The 16710-nt window shown below is 50.6% G+C and overlaps 8 protein-coding genes and 1 pseudogene across 9 annotated transcripts; all 9 read left to right on the top strand.

Annotated features, from left to right (window-relative positions):
* Positions 1 to 225: 225 nt before the first annotated feature.
* Positions 226 to 792, top strand: TEOVI_000167900 (uncharacterized protein; the record flags this gene model as incomplete). The annotated part of the gene is made up of 1 exon (XM_067224882.1): positions 226 to 792. The coding sequence occupies one exon, from the start codon at positions 226 to 228 to the stop codon at positions 790 to 792; it is 567 nt and encodes a 188-aa protein (XP_067080983.1).
* A 219-nt stretch (positions 793 to 1011) lies between these two features.
* TEOVI_000167800 (uncharacterized protein) lies at positions 1012 to 1806 on the top strand (the record flags this gene model as incomplete). The annotated part of the gene is made up of 1 exon (XM_067224881.1): positions 1012 to 1806. One exon carries the CDS (start codon positions 1012 to 1014, stop codon positions 1804 to 1806), a length of 795 nt encoding a protein of 264 aa, XP_067080982.1.
* A 233-nt stretch (positions 1807 to 2039) lies between these two features.
* TEOVI_000167700 (uncharacterized protein) lies at positions 2040 to 3164 on the top strand (the record flags this gene model as incomplete). The annotated part of the gene is made up of 1 exon (XM_067224880.1): positions 2040 to 3164. One exon carries the CDS (start codon positions 2040 to 2042, stop codon positions 3162 to 3164), a length of 1125 nt encoding a protein of 374 aa, XP_067080981.1.
* A 664-nt stretch (positions 3165 to 3828) lies between these two features.
* On the top strand, positions 3829 to 5322 carry TEOVI_000167600 (bloodstream-specific protein 2 precursor; the record flags this gene model as incomplete). The annotated part of the gene is made up of 1 exon (XM_067224879.1): positions 3829 to 5322. One exon carries the CDS (start codon positions 3829 to 3831, stop codon positions 5320 to 5322), a length of 1494 nt encoding a protein of 497 aa, XP_067080980.1.
* A 1302-nt stretch (positions 5323 to 6624) lies between these two features.
* TEOVI_000167500 (uncharacterized protein) lies at positions 6625 to 7146 on the top strand (the record flags this gene model as incomplete). The annotated part of the gene is made up of 1 exon (XM_067224878.1): positions 6625 to 7146. One exon carries the CDS (start codon positions 6625 to 6627, stop codon positions 7144 to 7146), a length of 522 nt encoding a protein of 173 aa, XP_067080979.1.
* A 194-nt stretch (positions 7147 to 7340) lies between these two features.
* Positions 7341 to 9104, top strand: TEOVI_000167400 (KREPA2; the record flags this gene model as incomplete). The annotated part of the gene is made up of 1 exon (XM_067224877.1): positions 7341 to 9104. One exon carries the CDS (start codon positions 7341 to 7343, stop codon positions 9102 to 9104), a length of 1764 nt encoding a protein of 587 aa, XP_067080978.1.
* A 229-nt stretch (positions 9105 to 9333) lies between these two features.
* On the top strand, positions 9334 to 10143 carry TEOVI_000167300 (Ribosomal protein L1p/L10e family, putative; the record flags this gene model as incomplete). Its single annotated transcript, XM_067224876.1, has 1 exon — positions 9334 to 10143. One exon carries the CDS (start codon positions 9334 to 9336, stop codon positions 10141 to 10143), a length of 810 nt encoding a protein of 269 aa, XP_067080977.1.
* A 407-nt stretch (positions 10144 to 10550) lies between these two features.
* On the top strand, positions 10551 to 12035 carry TEOVI_000167200:pseudogene (annotated as a pseudogene). Its single transcript has one exon. A coding segment is annotated over exon 1 (1485 nt).
* A 1044-nt stretch (positions 12036 to 13079) lies between these two features.
* On the top strand, positions 13080 to 16691 carry TEOVI_000167100 (uncharacterized protein; the record flags this gene model as incomplete). Its single annotated transcript, XM_067224875.1, has 1 exon — positions 13080 to 16691. One exon carries the CDS (start codon positions 13080 to 13082, stop codon positions 16689 to 16691), a length of 3612 nt encoding a protein of 1203 aa, XP_067080976.1.
* Positions 16692 to 16710: the final 19 nt, after the last annotated feature.

Genomic DNA, 16710 nt, shown 5'->3' with positions numbered 1-16710 from the left:
GGAGGGCAGTAAGTAAAGCAATCACTTAAGTTATAAATTTTTTGTCAATCATCTGAGGATTCCCTATATTTTTAATACTTTTTTGGTGGAGAGGAAAAAAATCCTTGCTTGGAGTTAGTTGTGTGAGTTGTTGTAAATCCTAGTTTTGTCCTACGTTTATACTGTTTTTTCTTTTTTTTTTCTGTTTTATATGCTTGATACACCGACGAGTATTATTTAGATGGTATGCGTCAGTCATCTTTGCCTGAAGAGGATGCGTTTCTTTGTTTGTTAAAACAAATAGAAAGAGAAGGCTACACACCAAATATAGGAGAGCGCGCCGTTATATGCCGTACTATTAATGGTGTATTCAACCCCCTCGGGGTTTATTTCGCATTGATCGGTGCTTCGTGCGGCTACTTCGGACTTGGAATGGCGGTACGGGCTTCCCAGAGATTAGCAAGCTCCGTTGTTGGGTTTCTTTACATGGCTGAGTTATCGTGGTCCTTTCAGGAAAGGCGGCCCTGTGCAGGTTTTCTTAACGACGTTCGCTCTTTAGATGGCCAGCTGAGGGAGAAGACGGGTTCGCAACATTTGTTGGGAGAATTCTCCTTAATGGATCGTTCATTAATTGGTGAAATTTTTGACTTTGTTACACTTGACAAAACAATCAGGTGGTTGCTGTGCCTAACTTCTAGTTGTGCAAGTGGTCCGCACTGGTTGCCGTTCGTGAAAATAAAGTGGTTTGATGGACTGCCGTTGGACCCGTTGACGATATGGTACTGGAGGTTCGTGCTCTCCTTTTACAGGTGAGGCAACCAGTAGCGTGTTGGGTATCTCGTTATTGCTTAGTGTAGACTTGCGTTTATTGTTTGCGAGACTGTAGTGTCTCCACCGTTATTATTATTAATATTATCATTGTTGTTGTTGTTTTGCGCACTTTGAAGAGGCGTTCCTTGCTGTTGTACGAGCTCTTGTACAGAAATCCATGACTTAACAACACCTTTGTGCGCCACCAGTGCTTTCAACGGCATGCAGGGGAAGGTTGTCAGTGTACATGGTGCTGATGCACAATGGTACGAACCTACTCAAATACCACAGGATAAATACTTGAAGATAGTTCAAGGGCGGAATCTTTTTCTAGTGACATTTATCACTGGCTCTGCAGTGATTTGGGGCTTGAGTTTGATACCCCAATGGTGTATGTATCGTTCGGTGTCATGGATGTACCGGAAGTATTGCAGAGGCCGAGTGCTTGATCTCACTCCAAAGGTGGCAGACGCAAGGGATGTGAGATATTACGAGATGTCAAATGCTGTTCGTGTCGAATTTATTGTAAAGGAAAGGGTTGATGACGACGAATACAAAACCGACTTGTCGCTTTCTGAAGAGGAGCAAACTGAAAGGCGGCGGGCTCTGACTTTGGGTTTTATGTTGAAGAATGATTATAACTGGGCTGGGAGCTCTATAACTTTTGACACTGTTGAGCGGAGGGAGACCGAAATGCCCGACTTCAGGAAATACGATACCGTTGTGATTCGGAATGAATTGTTGAACATGGGTCAGGAAGGGGCGCGGAAGATGTTGAACTCAGCCGCGGCCTACGTTAAGGAGGGAGGGTATGTTCTTCTTATGGACTTTGGAAAACCCAGATGGCCGCTGTTAGCCTCGCTCACTCGCTGGTTCGGTGCTGCGACGCGCAGCTCAATGAACCTTACTCACGATTACGGAAGGTGGGTGGCAGAGGACAACTGCTACTCAATTATAGCGGAACGGAGGTGCCTTATGGGGGTTCACTACGCATTCGTGTTACAGCGAAAGCCATGATAAAAATGCGGTTAGCTGAGTTTTTTGTTACGCAATTCGTTTTGTTATTCGCTTGGGCCCGCTGTTGGTGCGATGCCGCTCTCCAATTCTTTTAACTTCCATCCTTTTCAAATATTCCCGCCTCTGCGTTGTGAACTTCGCAATTTGCATGAAAGGTAGGCGCTAACAAACGTTTAAAAAGGGAAAGTATTGTTAACCTACGAATACATAGAGGTGAGCCACTGGATTCAAAGATGGACGCTAAGCAAAGGGAATCCATTGAAGAGCTTAAAGAACAGCTTAGAGGGCTGGAGGAAGCTTTACTGATCCAAGAGAAGGTCATGCAGCAGCGCAATCAGGTGATACTCTCTTTGTCTTCCTCCATAGCGGATGCAGAGAATTCAATTGGAGAAAGCAAGGAAGGTTTGAAAAAAGCAGAAGAAAGTCTTGAAGAAGCGATCCGAAGTAATACAATTGCGCACACTGAGCGGCTAGTGCTTCAGGAAGAAGCAACCAAATATTCGGAGCGCGACGAGTACTTGAATGAATTGTCTGAAGCGGACGCAGGTCTCAACGCGGCAGAAGCACAAGTTAAAGACCTCGTAATTCAGATAAACGACCTGAGCAGAGAACCTCAGAACAAGAATGCATTGCAACGTGTTACCCTGGTGAGGCTAATTTCGATGCTTAACGATTTGCATGCATCACTGAAGCACAGCGTTCAGTGCGTTCCCCATGAAGAGGACAATCGAGCAAGGGAGGTGCTTAAGGCAATCCGTGAGTTGTCCCGTGAGCGTGAGCGGACGTTTGGACATTGCTTAAGAAAGAAACGCGAGATCATGGGTGTGATGGAGCTTAAAAAGCAAAGAACTGATGAAATTCTCCTTGAGTCAAAGAAGAATGTGGCCCTGTTACGCGATATTCATGAAAAAACGACATTAGATGCGGTAGAGAAAATACAAAAAGAGAGAAACTTGCTTCAAGAAGAGCTTGAAAATATAAAAAGAGCGAACCAGCTGCTTCAGGATACTCTCGGCAGCACGGAGTGTTTGTGTGATACGAAAGGGAGTGACAGTGCCAGCACTCCGGCTTCAATTTCGATGAATGTGGCTTCCTGTCAGTCTACCGACGTTCAGAAGGAGAGGGAGCACCTCCGTGAGTATTTGAGACACTTGGAAGAAAAAGTAACTCAACTAAGGAGCACAACAGATGAACTACGAGAGAGCGTGGGCTCACAAATGGAGAAAAATACTCTTAAACTTAAAGACCTTAGACATCAAGTTCGCTCAAAGCAAAATGAAACACACAGACTAGAGAACGAGAACAGAAAACTGAAGTCTTTATGTGATTCCCTGGCCTCAACATTGGGACCTAAGTAGAAATGTGATGTTGTAGGGTACGCGGGTCATCCCGCGCGTGAAGTGTGGCAAACGGTCTTCCTGAATGCGTTCCGCAGCAAAGTGTGTGTAACTGTCGCAATTTACCTTTTTCTTTAGCCTTGTCGTTTACTTAGCATAGGATCCACAACTTTACCCTATAGGATAGGGGGATGTAGTGAAGAGTAGCAGTACCGATAACAAAATGACGATCTTCGAGCGCGAGTCACACTTCTTGGAGCCTTCCCCGTCACTTCGAGCAGGTGCCAACAGGCTTTGATCATCTCACTGTTTGTTAAAGGTGTTTACAGAAAGTGTGGCGCAGTTGAGTTGAGTCGGGTCTACTGAGTTTACTCCTCAGTCAAAAAATGAGAGGGGTTGAGGGGTCGTCACGCACCTGATGTTGGCTGACGGTCCCCTTTACAGGGCATCCGGGGCGAATACAGGCGGTTGTATGCTGCTGGATCGGTGACTCTTGTGATACATTTATTTTTTCGTGCCACCGCGAGTGCAGGCATTACGTTGGTGTCGTACTTTCCTGTCACTGCATGCCGCTCCGAAGATCCCTCGTGTCAAAATTTGCTTCGCACCCCTTTTCTCCTCTTTGCTAGGTGAACGTTTGTTATACTGTTTACTTTTTTTTATTAAGTTAATAAAAAGCGTCACGATGCGCGCTATTTTTCTTGTTGCTCTTGCGCTCGCCACCATGCGCGAGTCGACTGCGGAATCCCTGAAGCTCACCAAAGAGAACTTCAACGAGACCATCGCAAAGAGTGAAATATTTCTCGTGAAGTTTTATGTTGACACCTGTGGATACTGCCAGATGCTCGCACCAGAGTGGGAGAAGGCGGCCAATGAAACTATTGACAATGCACTTATGGGCGAAGTCGACTGTCACTCACAACCTGAATTGGCGGCTAACTTTTCCATCAGGGGATACCCAACAATCATTCTCTTTCGTAATGGCAAGGAGGCGGAGCACTACGGTGGTGCCCGCACGAAGGACGATATTATCAAGTACATTAAAGCGAACGTTGGACCGGCAGTGACGCCAGCGTCCAATGCTGAAGAGGTGACAAGGGCAAAGGAGGAGCATGATGTAGTGTGCGTTGGCCTGACAGCCAGCAATAGCACTTCACTTTCTACCACACTGGCCGAGGCCGCGCAGTCGTTCAGAGTCAGCCTCAAATTCTTTGAAGCAGAACCTAAGCTTTTCCCCGACGAGAAGCCCGAGACCATTGTGGTGTACAGGAAGGGAGGCGAAAAGGAGGTTTACGATGGCCCCATGGAAGTAGAGAAGTTGACAGAATTCCTTCAAATTTCTCGCGTTGCCTTTGGGGGTGAAATTACCCCGGAGAACTATCAATACTACTCAGTTATAAAACGACCCGTAGGATGGGCTATGGTCAAGCCTAATGAAACTGCTTCGATCGAGTTGAAAGAAAGCCTCACAGAAGTGGGTAAAAAAATGCGATCCCATATGGTAGTTCTCTGGGTTAACATTTCGAAACATCCGGTTTGGAGGGACTTCGGTGTCCCGGAGGACGCCAAGTACCCCGCCTTTTTGGCTATCCACTGGGGCGCCAATTACTTGCATTCCACAGCGGAGGTTGTGACCCGCGAGTCCCTTGAGAAGTTCATCCTGGAGTTTGCTGCAGGTCGTGTCGAGCCCACCATCAAGTCCCTCCCTGTCCCCGAGGTGGAGACTGTTGATGGCAAAACCACCATCGTGGCAAAAACAATGCAGAAGCACCTTACGTCGGGAAAAGACATGCTCATCCTTTTCTTTGCCCCTTGGTGCGGTCACTGCAAGAATTTCGCTCCAACCTTTGATAAGATCGCGAAGGAGTTCGATGCAACCGACCTTATCGTTGCCGAGCTTGATGCCACAGCCAATTACGTTAACTCGTCTACTTTTACAGTTACAGCATTTCCGACGGTGTTCTTCGTCCCGAATGGAGGGAAACCCGTTGTTTTCGAAGGTGAACGCTCATTTGAAAACGTCTACGAATTTGTTCGCAAACATGTGACAACGTTTAAGGTGAGTGAGAAACCAGCTAATGTGACAGAGGAGAAGAAAAGCGAGGAAGAGAACAAGAGCAGTAGGAGCAATGAAAGTAATGATAGCAATGAGAGCAATGTTGATAAACAAGATCTGTAGCAAGATTAAGAAAACGTTTGGCCCAGTTTCAAATCCTTATCCACTTAGCTATTTTCGCTTTTCGGCTCCGATGATGTGGGCAACAATGGTTTGCAAGTTGCCGGATGGAAGACAAAGTGAAGAACCCCTTATATATGAATAGAAGGGGTCGTTGGCGGGGGTGGGTTATGGGGCTAACGTAATGCCAGGTAATAGAGATGATAGTGGTAAAAGCGGGGTATCTTTAAGAAATTGAAATGTCGGAAGGGAGGGGGGGGGATAAATAACGGCGGAGGGTCGGGGGTGCTGCGCGCCTCTAGAGTCCTACTCGCTGTAGATAATAGGTATATAAAAAGATTTGAAAGGGGCGACTGATAAGAAACTCATATTCATGCCTTTCTATGTGGGCTTTGGCTGGTTCCTTGCGTCACCGTTTCTTCATCTTCAGCTTGAACTCCTCCTTTTTTGCTTAGGAAGGTTGACATATTTTGTGTGCGACAGCGCTCATTTTTCTACATAATAGTGCGTTTGGGTGGCGTGGACGTTGGATGGCGTTTTCGTTTCTACGGATTCACCCCTCCCACAAGCAATATACAGGGCCCCTGTGTTAAGGGGAAGCCGACGATACTTTACCCAGGAGATGAAGGAGATAAGTTGAATTTACCGATTAGTTTGGGGATGGGATAATCCCAAACTCTGTGAATCGCTGCGCGTCTTGATGCCTTGTTGAAAGTTTGAGGCTGGGGGATATCCTGCACGAGAGAGCCAGGGGAGATGCACGCCACCCAGCGTACACATGCTGCAACAAACTCGCGGCTACCCTATTGGCCAACGAAAAATGGGATTAGTTAATGCTTTTCTTCCATGACTGGGCTCTTGCCGAGGCCCGTACACCCCAAACCCACCTTACGGTTGCTTGTCACAAGCACTTCTTGGGGTGCTCACCACATGGGATGCATAAATCGTAAAGGTGCGCACATTTTGATCTTTGTATTAAGTTAGGGAGACTGTTCAATGCCACAGACGGATCTGTTCTGCAAAGGGCGCGCAGTGGTATAGTCTGAACGCCAAGAATGCGGTGGGCGGTGGGGGAGCCCGCTGCACACGGAAATTAAAGAAGGGTGTACCCTTTCACTGGGGAGCGGAGCATGGTCTGATTGTTTTTAAACTTCTTCGGTTTGTCTGAAGCCATACGCGTGTGTGTTCGTGGCAAGTTGCACCTCACTACCGATCGGGAAGTGCCTGAACTTGGCGGTGTCTATCAACAAGCTTCATGAAGGGGGACACTCTCAACCACATCTAGCGGACGACCTTTTGGCACCAATGACCAGCAAAGCAGTTAGTGTTGCCTCTCTCCCCCCTTTTGTTCTCTGGCGTTGCGCCACCGCCACTGTGCCCCACTGTCATTTGTTTGGCTTGAATGTCGCTTCTCCTCACACATGCTACGATAGGTGTATGCTTTCAAAACCAGTTGCACCGCTGCTCCATCAATCGTGCTTTGCGGCGCATTGCTGTGTTGGTGTTGTCCGCTCGCCATGTAGGGGACAAATGTGGGGAGAACCTGTGTGGACGTGCCGCTTGCTGTTGGCAGAGTGTGGTAGGTCGGCAGCACCTTCTCCACAGACTATGGCTATATGCAGTCAAGAAATGCTTGCATTGAAATGCAGGGGACTTCCATTTGTTGAGTACAGTGTCAATAACCTGCGGGAGGGCTCGCTTGTGCATGTTGTTTCCAAAATATACAAGAAGCCCAGATTTGTTCCAATTCATGGTACGTATGTGGAAGACACTGAATTGGTAGTTACGGAGCAGTTCGGCTCCCTGGTTCTCTTGGGGCACTTATGACGTGCGCTTCTCCGGCAATTGAAGCTGTTCCCTGCGTCGTATTACACGTTGTGGCTTCAGGATACTTTGTCTTCCCCCTACCTTTACGATGCTGTAACTTTTGGATTTTTTTCTTCGCTGCACCTGTTTGCAGCCTGCTCTTTCCCCCCGTGCTCACTCTTTCTCATCCTCCGTTTTGTAATTACCTCAAGACGATGTACCGCAGGTTCTTTCGCAGCGCAGCCGTTAAGCATTTAGGCACGACGAGTGCGCAATGTCTGATGCGTGCAACAAAATATCCCTGTGGCGCGATGTGCAGGAATGCTAGCAGCTGCCACCCACAGACACTGGGCTACCAACAGAGGTTCCAATCAACAACGGACAAGAAGTTTCACTGTAGCGTGTGTAAGAAGCCATTTCGTCTTGAAATGGCGGCTAAGTTGCACCTCCAGCAGGCGCATGGCGGAGACGGTTCTGTGGAGGCCGGCCCCGGACCCGGTGTCGAGGCCTCATCCGTTAACGTTGTCAGCACACCGGTGCCCTCACCGATAAGTCCTGTTGAGCGAACGTTTGTCGATGAAGAAGAGCGCCGCCCGCGTCGCATGAGGCCGACGCCGAAGCCTCTTCATCAACCCGACCGTGACATACCAGCTGCTGCGATGGAAGAGATGCTTGGCGTATGGGACAAAATTGGGTTGAACAGGCTGGAGGGTAACTTTGTGCACAGCACGATGGTGATGAAGGTGTTTGCTGCGCCCCCTGATGTGTCAGAGATACCCCTTTATGAACACGTTGCCCCTGAGGGCGAGAATCCATTCGATAGTTTGGACCACATGACCACAGGTACCGTAGATGCGACGTACGTTGGTCATGATGCTTTCGCAGAAGTGGACCTGGTGGACCCTTTTGTTGCCGCACCCGATCAAACATTGAACCCATTTCGCGCTGGAAAGGTCCGAAACCCTTTTACGCGAATCTCTCCCACACAACGGGAGGTAGTCAAGCCATTGCAACCGCCCCAACCGAAAGAGGAGCCACTTAAAGCCCCTGTTACACCGTTTGGGCAGCTGCCGATGTTTGGGCAGACCAGGGAGCCAAGTGCCTCATTTGCAGCAGCAGCTGTTTCGGTCCAAGCGGCCGCAAATCCGAATGAGGTTTCTTCACCATTCGCAGCTGCAGTCAGTAGTTCACCCTTTGTTGGTCAGGTTGCGTCGCCGTTTGCTCCTGCGCAGGATGTGGCGGGGAGCCCATTCGAGGCGTCACCGTGCGCGGCCTCGTCACCCTTTGTTACAGCCGGAGGGCAGGAAACATCTCCCTTTGCAGCTCCGTCTACACCTGCCTCCTTCGGTCAGGGGAGCTTGTTTCCTCCAATGGGGACGGGAGCGCCTGGTTTTACTGCAATTACTGAGACTGAGCAGCGCCAACAGGAGCTGGAGCACGGCTGCCCCACATGCGGAAAAAAATTTTCTACGTTTGAGGGAGCTGCCATGCACAGCAAGTCAAAACACGGAATTGTGCTAGAATCTAAGAAGGTGAAAGACAGGCTGAACAGAAAGGGAGTTCCTGATTTACCCGCGTACGTGCCCAGTCCGGTGGATTTGTCTTCCACCTCCCCCTTTGGAACCAGGTCTGCCATCGGAGCTTCATGGGCCGAAACGGAGCTCATCCCCCATGCGCAGTGCGTGAGTAACATCACTATTGTTGGCCGCGTGCTCGATGTTTCGCAGGCGTCGGAGAATGTGTCTCACGTGACTGTTTTTGTTGAAGGAGAGCGGAGTGGTGAGGAGGAGACCTTGACACTTTGTTGCTTTGGCGAGGTCTCTCAAAAAATTCGTGGGACTTTGAAGCGCAACGCAACGATATTCGCAAGCGGCACCCTTCGGCTTCATCCTGTGTACGAAGCATCAAACAACAAATATTACGTGAGTCCTGTGGTGCATGTGTCAATGCCCACAGGGACTCTAGCTGTGATCACATAGGTTATACATTAGGGGAGAATACCGTTTCCCTTGGCGTTTCTTCACTCATGTTTATCTATCCGCTTCCCACCTTTCTTCTTTGTCTTCTTGCAGCCGCAGCGAGCGGCAGCCTCCGAGTTGGAGGGAACTCCCGACTCCTCTCTGGGGGCTTCATCCTTCTACCCATTCTATCCTCCGTCATACTGCTTCTCCCCCCTATCGTTTTGTGAGTGATCCCAAGGGCAGCACAATGGAGACCCCAAGAAGCAGAGAGGCACTGGAAAAGTTATGCGAGTTCCTTCTGAGGGAGGCAGGTCATTCCGAAGTAAGCGATACGCTAGAGGATCTGTTTGCTACCGCTCCTCAGAAGGCCTTTCGAAAGGTGGATGTAGAGGTGGCTTTCCTAGTATCACCCGTGGCGCACCGCGTCCCCCTTTATTATATTGTCCCACACGAAATTCACCAGGGAAGCATATGCATAGTAACTCCCCCACCTCAGCGGCGGTACAAGGACGAGGTTCTCAAACTAAGCGAGGACGGTGACGCCATTTTCCAGCGTGTTAAGAGGGTCATTGACAGTAACAAACTAAGCGTGAAATTTACCCATCCCGTCACGGTGAGGGCGCTCGCAAAAAGTTTTGACAATTTTTTTGTGTATGGTGTAAAAAAGTACCCACCGCAGTTGACCGGTGAGTTTTGTGGTCACCAGCGGCACCCCATTTGGGTCCCGCGGCGTTCTCCATTTGCTGAAAGAATAAGGGAAGCAGCAAAGACTGTGGTGGTGCCGCGCAGGGGACACAACTCGGTGACGTGTTGCATAGGTCACACGGGGCTTTCAATCGAAAAGCTCGACGAGAACCTTCGGAGCTTTCTTACTCAACTGACGAACGATCCCCAGGGAGTTACCCACGAAAATATCCTCCGCATCCGAGTCATGGGAATGGACTACAAAAACCGCTGTGCCGGGCTACCAATATTTTGTCATACGTTTCAAATTCCTCGCACCCTACCGGAAGGGGAAGAGGAAGGACGTCAGACGAAGAAAAGAAAGAAAGAGTAGGGTGGATTGACTGGAACCGCGTGTCCATACATTCACACCCAATGCAGCGACGAACACTAGTGAGGATAATAAGAAGGGGGTACGCTTGGGTAAATTTAAAGTACCAATTAACGAAACGTAGGAACGGTGTGTGAAGCCGGAACCGACACTGACTGTTTCCCCCTTTAAACTATTCTGCCATGGATGGGGGTTTCGACCCCTCCTTTCCTCACCAACTAACTTCATATCTCTTTGTTTGCCTTTTTATGTCTTTTTTCTTTTGAAGTTTTAATCATTGGTTTAATAATCCACACAGCCTTCTCCAGAGGAATCAGCCGCATTTAACCGCTCCGTTAAAGATGTCGTTCATGCAAACTGGTCCTGCGTCCATGCTTAAGGATGGGTCAACCTTTGTCGATGACCCCGTCATTAAGAACATCGACGCCTGCCGTGAACTTGCCAAGATAACTCGCAGTTCTATGGGACCCTACGGGCTGTGCAAGATGGTTATTAATCACCTCAACAAACTATTTGTAACCCACGACGCTGCTACCATCCTCCGTGAGCTTGAAGTTGAGCATCCCGCTGCGAAGTTGTTGGTTCAGGCTTCTAACGCCATGCAGGAGGAAGTTGGTGATGGGACAAACTTTGTTGTCTCTTTGGCTGGCGAGCTCCTTTCCCAGGCGGAGTCGCTTGTACGCATGGGCCTCCATCCAAGTGAAATTGTGGAGGGGTACAAGAAGGCTGGAAACAAGAGTCTGGAGATCCTTGAAACCCTGACGGTGGGAACGGTGGACGATGTACTCCTCAAGGAGCAGGCGATGGCACCAATTCGCACGGCCATCGCCTCAAAGCAGTACGGACACGACTCATTCTTGGCGAACCTGGTGGTTGAAGCCTGCATCAATGCGTGCCCCACAAACACTCGGTCCTTCAATGTTGACAACGTGCGCGTGGCGAAGCTAGACGGCGACTGTGTGTTGGGATCCCGGAACGTGCGTGGATTTGTGATTGCACGAAACCCTGAGGGTGTTGTACGTCACCAGAAGAAGGCGAAAATTGCCGTATACGCTTGTGCAGTAGATGTGCCATCAACCGAAACGAAAGGGACAGCATTGATCGAAACAGCAGACGAGCTTCTCCAGTTCTCGAGAAAAGAGGAGGAGGCGATGGAAGAGATCATCACCAACATTCACAAGACAGGTGTCAACGTCATCGTTTCAAACTCAACATTTGGTGACCTCGCCCTTCACTACCTCAATCGGTACGGCATAATGGCTGTGAAGGTCCCGTCCAAATTCGAGCTCCGTCGGCTCTGTGCGGCAGTGGGAGCGCGGACTCTTTCTCGCCTGGACACCCCAACAGTGGAGGATATTGGATCGTGTGATAACGTGGACGTGACGGATGCCGGTGGCAAGAACATCATATCGTTTGTCCAAGACAAAGACGATTCCAAGTTGTCCACTATTGTCGTCCGTGGAGCAACGAAAAACGTTCTTGACGATGTTGAACGGGCCATTGACGACGGCGTCAACGTTTTCAAGGCCCTTACCAAGGACAAGCGCCTCGTAGCCGGTGCGGGGGCCGTCGAGATGGAACTCCAAAGAAAGCTGAAGTTGTTCGCCGAGACAAGCCCTGGTCTTGACCAGTACGCTATTCACAAATTTGCTTCCAGTTTCGAGGTAGTGGCCCGTACACTAGCAGAAGTTAGTGGTTTTAATGGAACAGATGTTGTAACTCAGCTCGAGATTGACCACAACGCCGGCAAGGTGCACAATGGGGTTGGTGTAGAGGATGGCACAACAATCGACTCCTTGGAGGCTGGTATTGTTGAGCCGTATCTAACAAAATACTGGGCAATTAATCTGGCAACGGAAGCTGTTGTGACGGTGCTTCAAGTGAACCAAATTATCGTTGCCAAGCAAGCTGGCGGTCCGAAAAATCGTCCGGATCAGGCAAGAGATGATGATTAAGAGGTGGCGTGCGGCACAGATACGGTGTAGTGGGAGGAGGTCGTCCTTACGCGTCAAGCGCTGTTGCCTCGTAGTGGATAGATCTTGGTAGGCATATTCTGAACTCGTGCCTCTACGGGATACTTTTTTTTATTTTGTTTTTGTTTTATTTTGATCTTGTGAAGAGAGCGCTAAACCACTTAAGAGAAGAGGAAGGAAGAGGAGGATATTAAAAACTACATAAGGAGGATATATGTTTGTTCTCAGCTCTGCGTGAAGGGTGAGAGGTCGCCATATTAGCCGTACCCACTTACGATCGTGCAGATGTGTTTTTCAGCGCCTTCCCCCCCCCTTGCTGCACCCTTTATGATGCTACGCTCTGGTCCATTCCAGATTCTAACATTTTTGTAAAATTGAACCAGGGTAGAATGACCTAAATGCGAATCTTTTACTGATAGCCCTGCCTCCGAGGTGAATTAGCTGAGTTTTGGAAGCAGTAGCCGTTGTAGGTGTACCGGAAGTCCATACGCATGTAGTGGAGGCGGTGTCACCACACCCACGTCCTCTTTGTGACGACGCTTGTCTTCGGTTAGTGTGTGACGGAGACGTACCTTGCGGCGGCACGATGAGGGAAGGCCAAATTGTCACGAAGTAACGCAGCAACTGTACTACCGCCCTGTGTTCGATGGGATGAAGCGGAGGCGGCAGGAGGTTGTACGGGAGACTGTGACCTGCAAAAGGTGACTGGTATCGTCATTTAGTGTGTCGCGTTACCAGCCTCATGACAAGAACAAGCACTGTTACGGTTTGCGGTAGGAGAGTTGTTGATAGCTAATTACCAGCTTGCTACCCTCACACGCATACACGCTACCTTCTCTTTATTTTGCACGGGATAGGCCGATCGGTTCATTGCGTCGCCGACGCGGTTATATGTGCCGGTAAACAATAGACCCTTTGTTTGCTTCTGCTCTCCATTCTTTTGCTTGATTGTGTGATATAGCTGCAATGAGCGGGTCGCGTCTGGATGCCCGTGGTGAGAAAATAACCACCTTCTGGGGTATCAAAGACCAAGGGTATGACTACGTTTCGATTGACCTCCGTGACAACTGCCTCCAAAACTTTGAGCACTTCGGCACGCACCCCAAATTGCTCGAGCTACGGCTTGAAAACAACATGATTGAGAGTTTCATGGGTCTAACCAGGCAGCCGTCGCTGCTTGTTATTGACCTGGAGGGGAATCCCATCGCAGCCCACCCACTTCACCGCGTAATGGTGCTCCTCGCAGTTGGATTTTCGGTCACTACCATCGATGGCGTGCCCGTTACAACTCAGGAATATGACACGGCGCGGGCTATGGGTTACCATGCAGCACTGGCCGTAAGTTATGGCTGGAAACTGGAGGTTGGGGTTCGCTCACAAGAGGAGTATCTCCAAATCATTGAGGCATGTAAGAAAGCTCGCAGGAAGTCACCGGCCCAGCGGGGCACCTTCAAAACCATTGATCATGCCTTGGAGGAACGCAGGGAGTCAGTAATAATCAGAGTGCCACCCAACCAAACTAGCGTGGAAAATTCACAGTGCTTTAGTACCATGGAGTATGAACGCATGACAGAGCGCGTGAAACATCTTGAAGAGTTGCTTTATGAGGCAAAGAAGGAACTGAAGTCTCAGCAGCAGCAGCAGCAGCAGCACAAGGTGGACGACGTTGAGATGAGCCGCACAGACAGCCTGTCTGCAGCTGAGCTCCGCTGTGCCCATAGTATCTTATTTACCGAGAACATTCGGTTAACCACCAACGTTACGACGTCGACGCATGAAGAGAGCAGTGGTTGTGTCCAGGGTGCCCTCATGTTCGAAAGAGCCTCGTTGGTTTTCCTCACCTTCATGTCACGCACCCGCTTGGCCGAGTTCCCGCTTTGTGACCTTCAAGTGGAGCTCCACCAGAACGTACTCCGTATTCGGGGTAATCACGGGTCCATAACTGACGTTTTTTTTGGCGACACGAGGACCCTCAGATGCGTGCACAAGTTAATATACTTGCGACGTGGCTGTGATGTGCCACTTATCTTCATAAGTAGCGAAGCACCAGAAAACGCTAAATTGTTAGTGGACGCAAGCGTGAACACCGAGCGCGGCTACTTTGTCGGCGACAATGGCCCAAACGATTCCTTTTACCCAGAAAGGGGGCATGGGGGTTCGTCAATCCATGCCAACGGAAGTCTCATGCCGTACATGAACTCTTTTCATTATGAGACGGCGGCAAGCGCCGCCGGGGAGGATAAGCAACTTCCGGAAGTTACTCAGAGCGCGCTCACACTTACGCTTCAGGATGGTCAAACACCGAATACGTCTCTGATACAACAAAGCTTTGCCAATACGTACGCAGATATTGCTTCGGAGAGAGAGGCAACGGACGAAACAGACGATAAAGACAGAAGTGAAGTTTCACAGGAAACCCTGTTTTCAACGAATGCCGTGACTCCTAGGCTGTTTTCAGGCTCCCCTCAAGCTGTCCCTATTGACGAAAATGCTTTCGGACCCGACATCGGGGCTGCAAGCGCGGACAATCGCGAGGTAGCGCACACCGAGGCCCCCGCGGTTTCAACCCCACGTGATAGAGGGCCCCCGGCGGTGCGGGTGTTACGTCGGCAATCATCAGTCTTCGCTACCCAACAGCCTACCTCCAGCCGGATGAAGGCGAACACTCGAACACGCGTGACCAGTCAGACGCAGGTCTCAGTGGTTTCTAACTCCTTAGAAAAAGATTCGTCAGTTCTCCAGGATTCGTGCACATTATCATTGACCGATGCCGCTACCGGTGTTACGATGCTTAGTAGGCCGCCTCCAGGTGCTGCAAACAGTCTTTCAAGCTCGCAACTTTTAGTCTCTGCTGCATCAGACAATGGTAGGAGTCTGGTGCCCATTGTCGAAGAACTTGTGGAAGGTAACCCGAGTGTTGCCGATCCTCCCGCTCCAAGTTCGTCAACTCCACACGTGGACAACCGCTTAACGCCAAGGGTTCTAGTGTCTAGGGCCTCAACCTCAGGTGGGAGGAGATCCCCGGCCGTACGTGAACTACGTCAGCGCCCCTTAACGACTGCGGACCATGCACCTGTTGTCAGACTAGAAGTGAACGCTGGAGAATCACCGGTGCTGCAGGATCATGTTCCTGGTGCCCCAACCACCACGGAAAACGGGACAGTGGCACCAAACGTGGAGCCGAGTGGCCAAGGCGCCACCACCGTTGAGCACTTGAACGCGGCCAACGTGTCAACAGTACACACCTCTGAATCGGTAGCGCCCCAGCAGCTGGCGTCCAGGGCCCCAACACCAGGCGGAAGGCCGCCTCCGCCACTTCGCGTGCCGAGCCGGTACTCATCAGTGATGGCGGGTCAATCACCTCTTCCCAATCGACTATCGTCAGCTGCAGGACCTCGCACGGCACCACAGGTTCCCACTACCAGGGCCTCGGTTCCTGTTGGCAGAAGTTCTCCACCTGCGCGTGTGCGATACAAGTCCCCAACAACCGCCAGTGGTGGTCTTGCTTCTACAGTACACCCGTCAGAAGTGAACGGTGGAGAATCACCCGTGTTGCAGGATCATGTTCCTGGTGCCCCAACCATCGCGGAAAACGAGACAGTGGCACCAAACGTGGAGCCGAGTGGCCAAGGCGCCACCACCGTTGAGCACTTGAACGCGGCCAACGTGTCAACAGTACACACCTCTGAATCGGTAGCGCCCCAGCAGCTGGCGTCCAGGGCCCCAACACCAGGCGGAAGGCCGCCTCCGCCACTTCGCGTGCCGAGCCGGTACTCATCAGTGATGGCGGGTCAATCACCTCTTCCCAATCGACTATCGTCAGCTGCAGGACCTCGCACGGCACCACAGGTTCCCACTACCAGGGCCTCGGTTCCTGTTGGCAGAAGTTCTCCACCTGCGCGTGTGCTATATAGATGTTCGCCAACTGATGCCGCTGCCGCCGCTAAGGCACCCGTCCCCCTCCAGCAGGGTAAAAGTGCCAGTGGTGCCTTTGTGGGGCCGATGCCAATGAGCTCTAGGGCTTCAACATCAGTTGAACGAGCGTCTTCGACAGCACCAATATTGCACAGATCATCGGCAAGTGGTATTGCCTCCGATGCTCTGTTTGCTCACGCCCCACCTTCAACAGACGGCACCAGTTGTCAGTCATGTTCGCCGGTGGCGACTTCCAGACGTTCGATTTTGAGTGCCAGAGGATCCTCATCGACGCGGTTGTCACGTCGCTGGCGACCAACTGCCACCGGTGATGTTGTGGCTTTCAACCATCGGGGCGCGGCCCTCGAGGGTCGGGTTGCATCAAGGGGTTCGACTTCAATGGTGCTTGGGCCTGCTGCAAGAACTTCCTCGGCCATGCGTTTTTCTCGTCGGCGGCCCCCGACCGCTGCCGGGACCGGTGGATCTTCCACCGGGACGCCACAGCGAGAGGACATGTGCAATCCCAAGAATTCACTGACTGCAAAGTCTGAGAGGCTGGCGGGTGATCCTTCGTTTCTGTCATCGTCTGTTGACTACAAGAAATTTCTAAACGAACCCGAACCCGACTCGGATACTGACGTCTCCTTGGAGCGGCTGCTTTAGAACCCTAATATTTGCTGGA

This window comes from Trypanosoma equiperdum (genome assembly GCF_001457755.1).
Source record: "Trypanosoma equiperdum strain OVI genome assembly, contig: ctg_399, whole genome shotgun sequence".
Lineage (NCBI taxonomy): Eukaryota > Euglenozoa > Kinetoplastea > Trypanosomatida > Trypanosomatidae > Trypanosoma > Trypanosoma equiperdum.
Note: the sequence above shows the minus strand (reverse complement) of the source record. Positions and strands in the feature narration are given on the sequence as shown.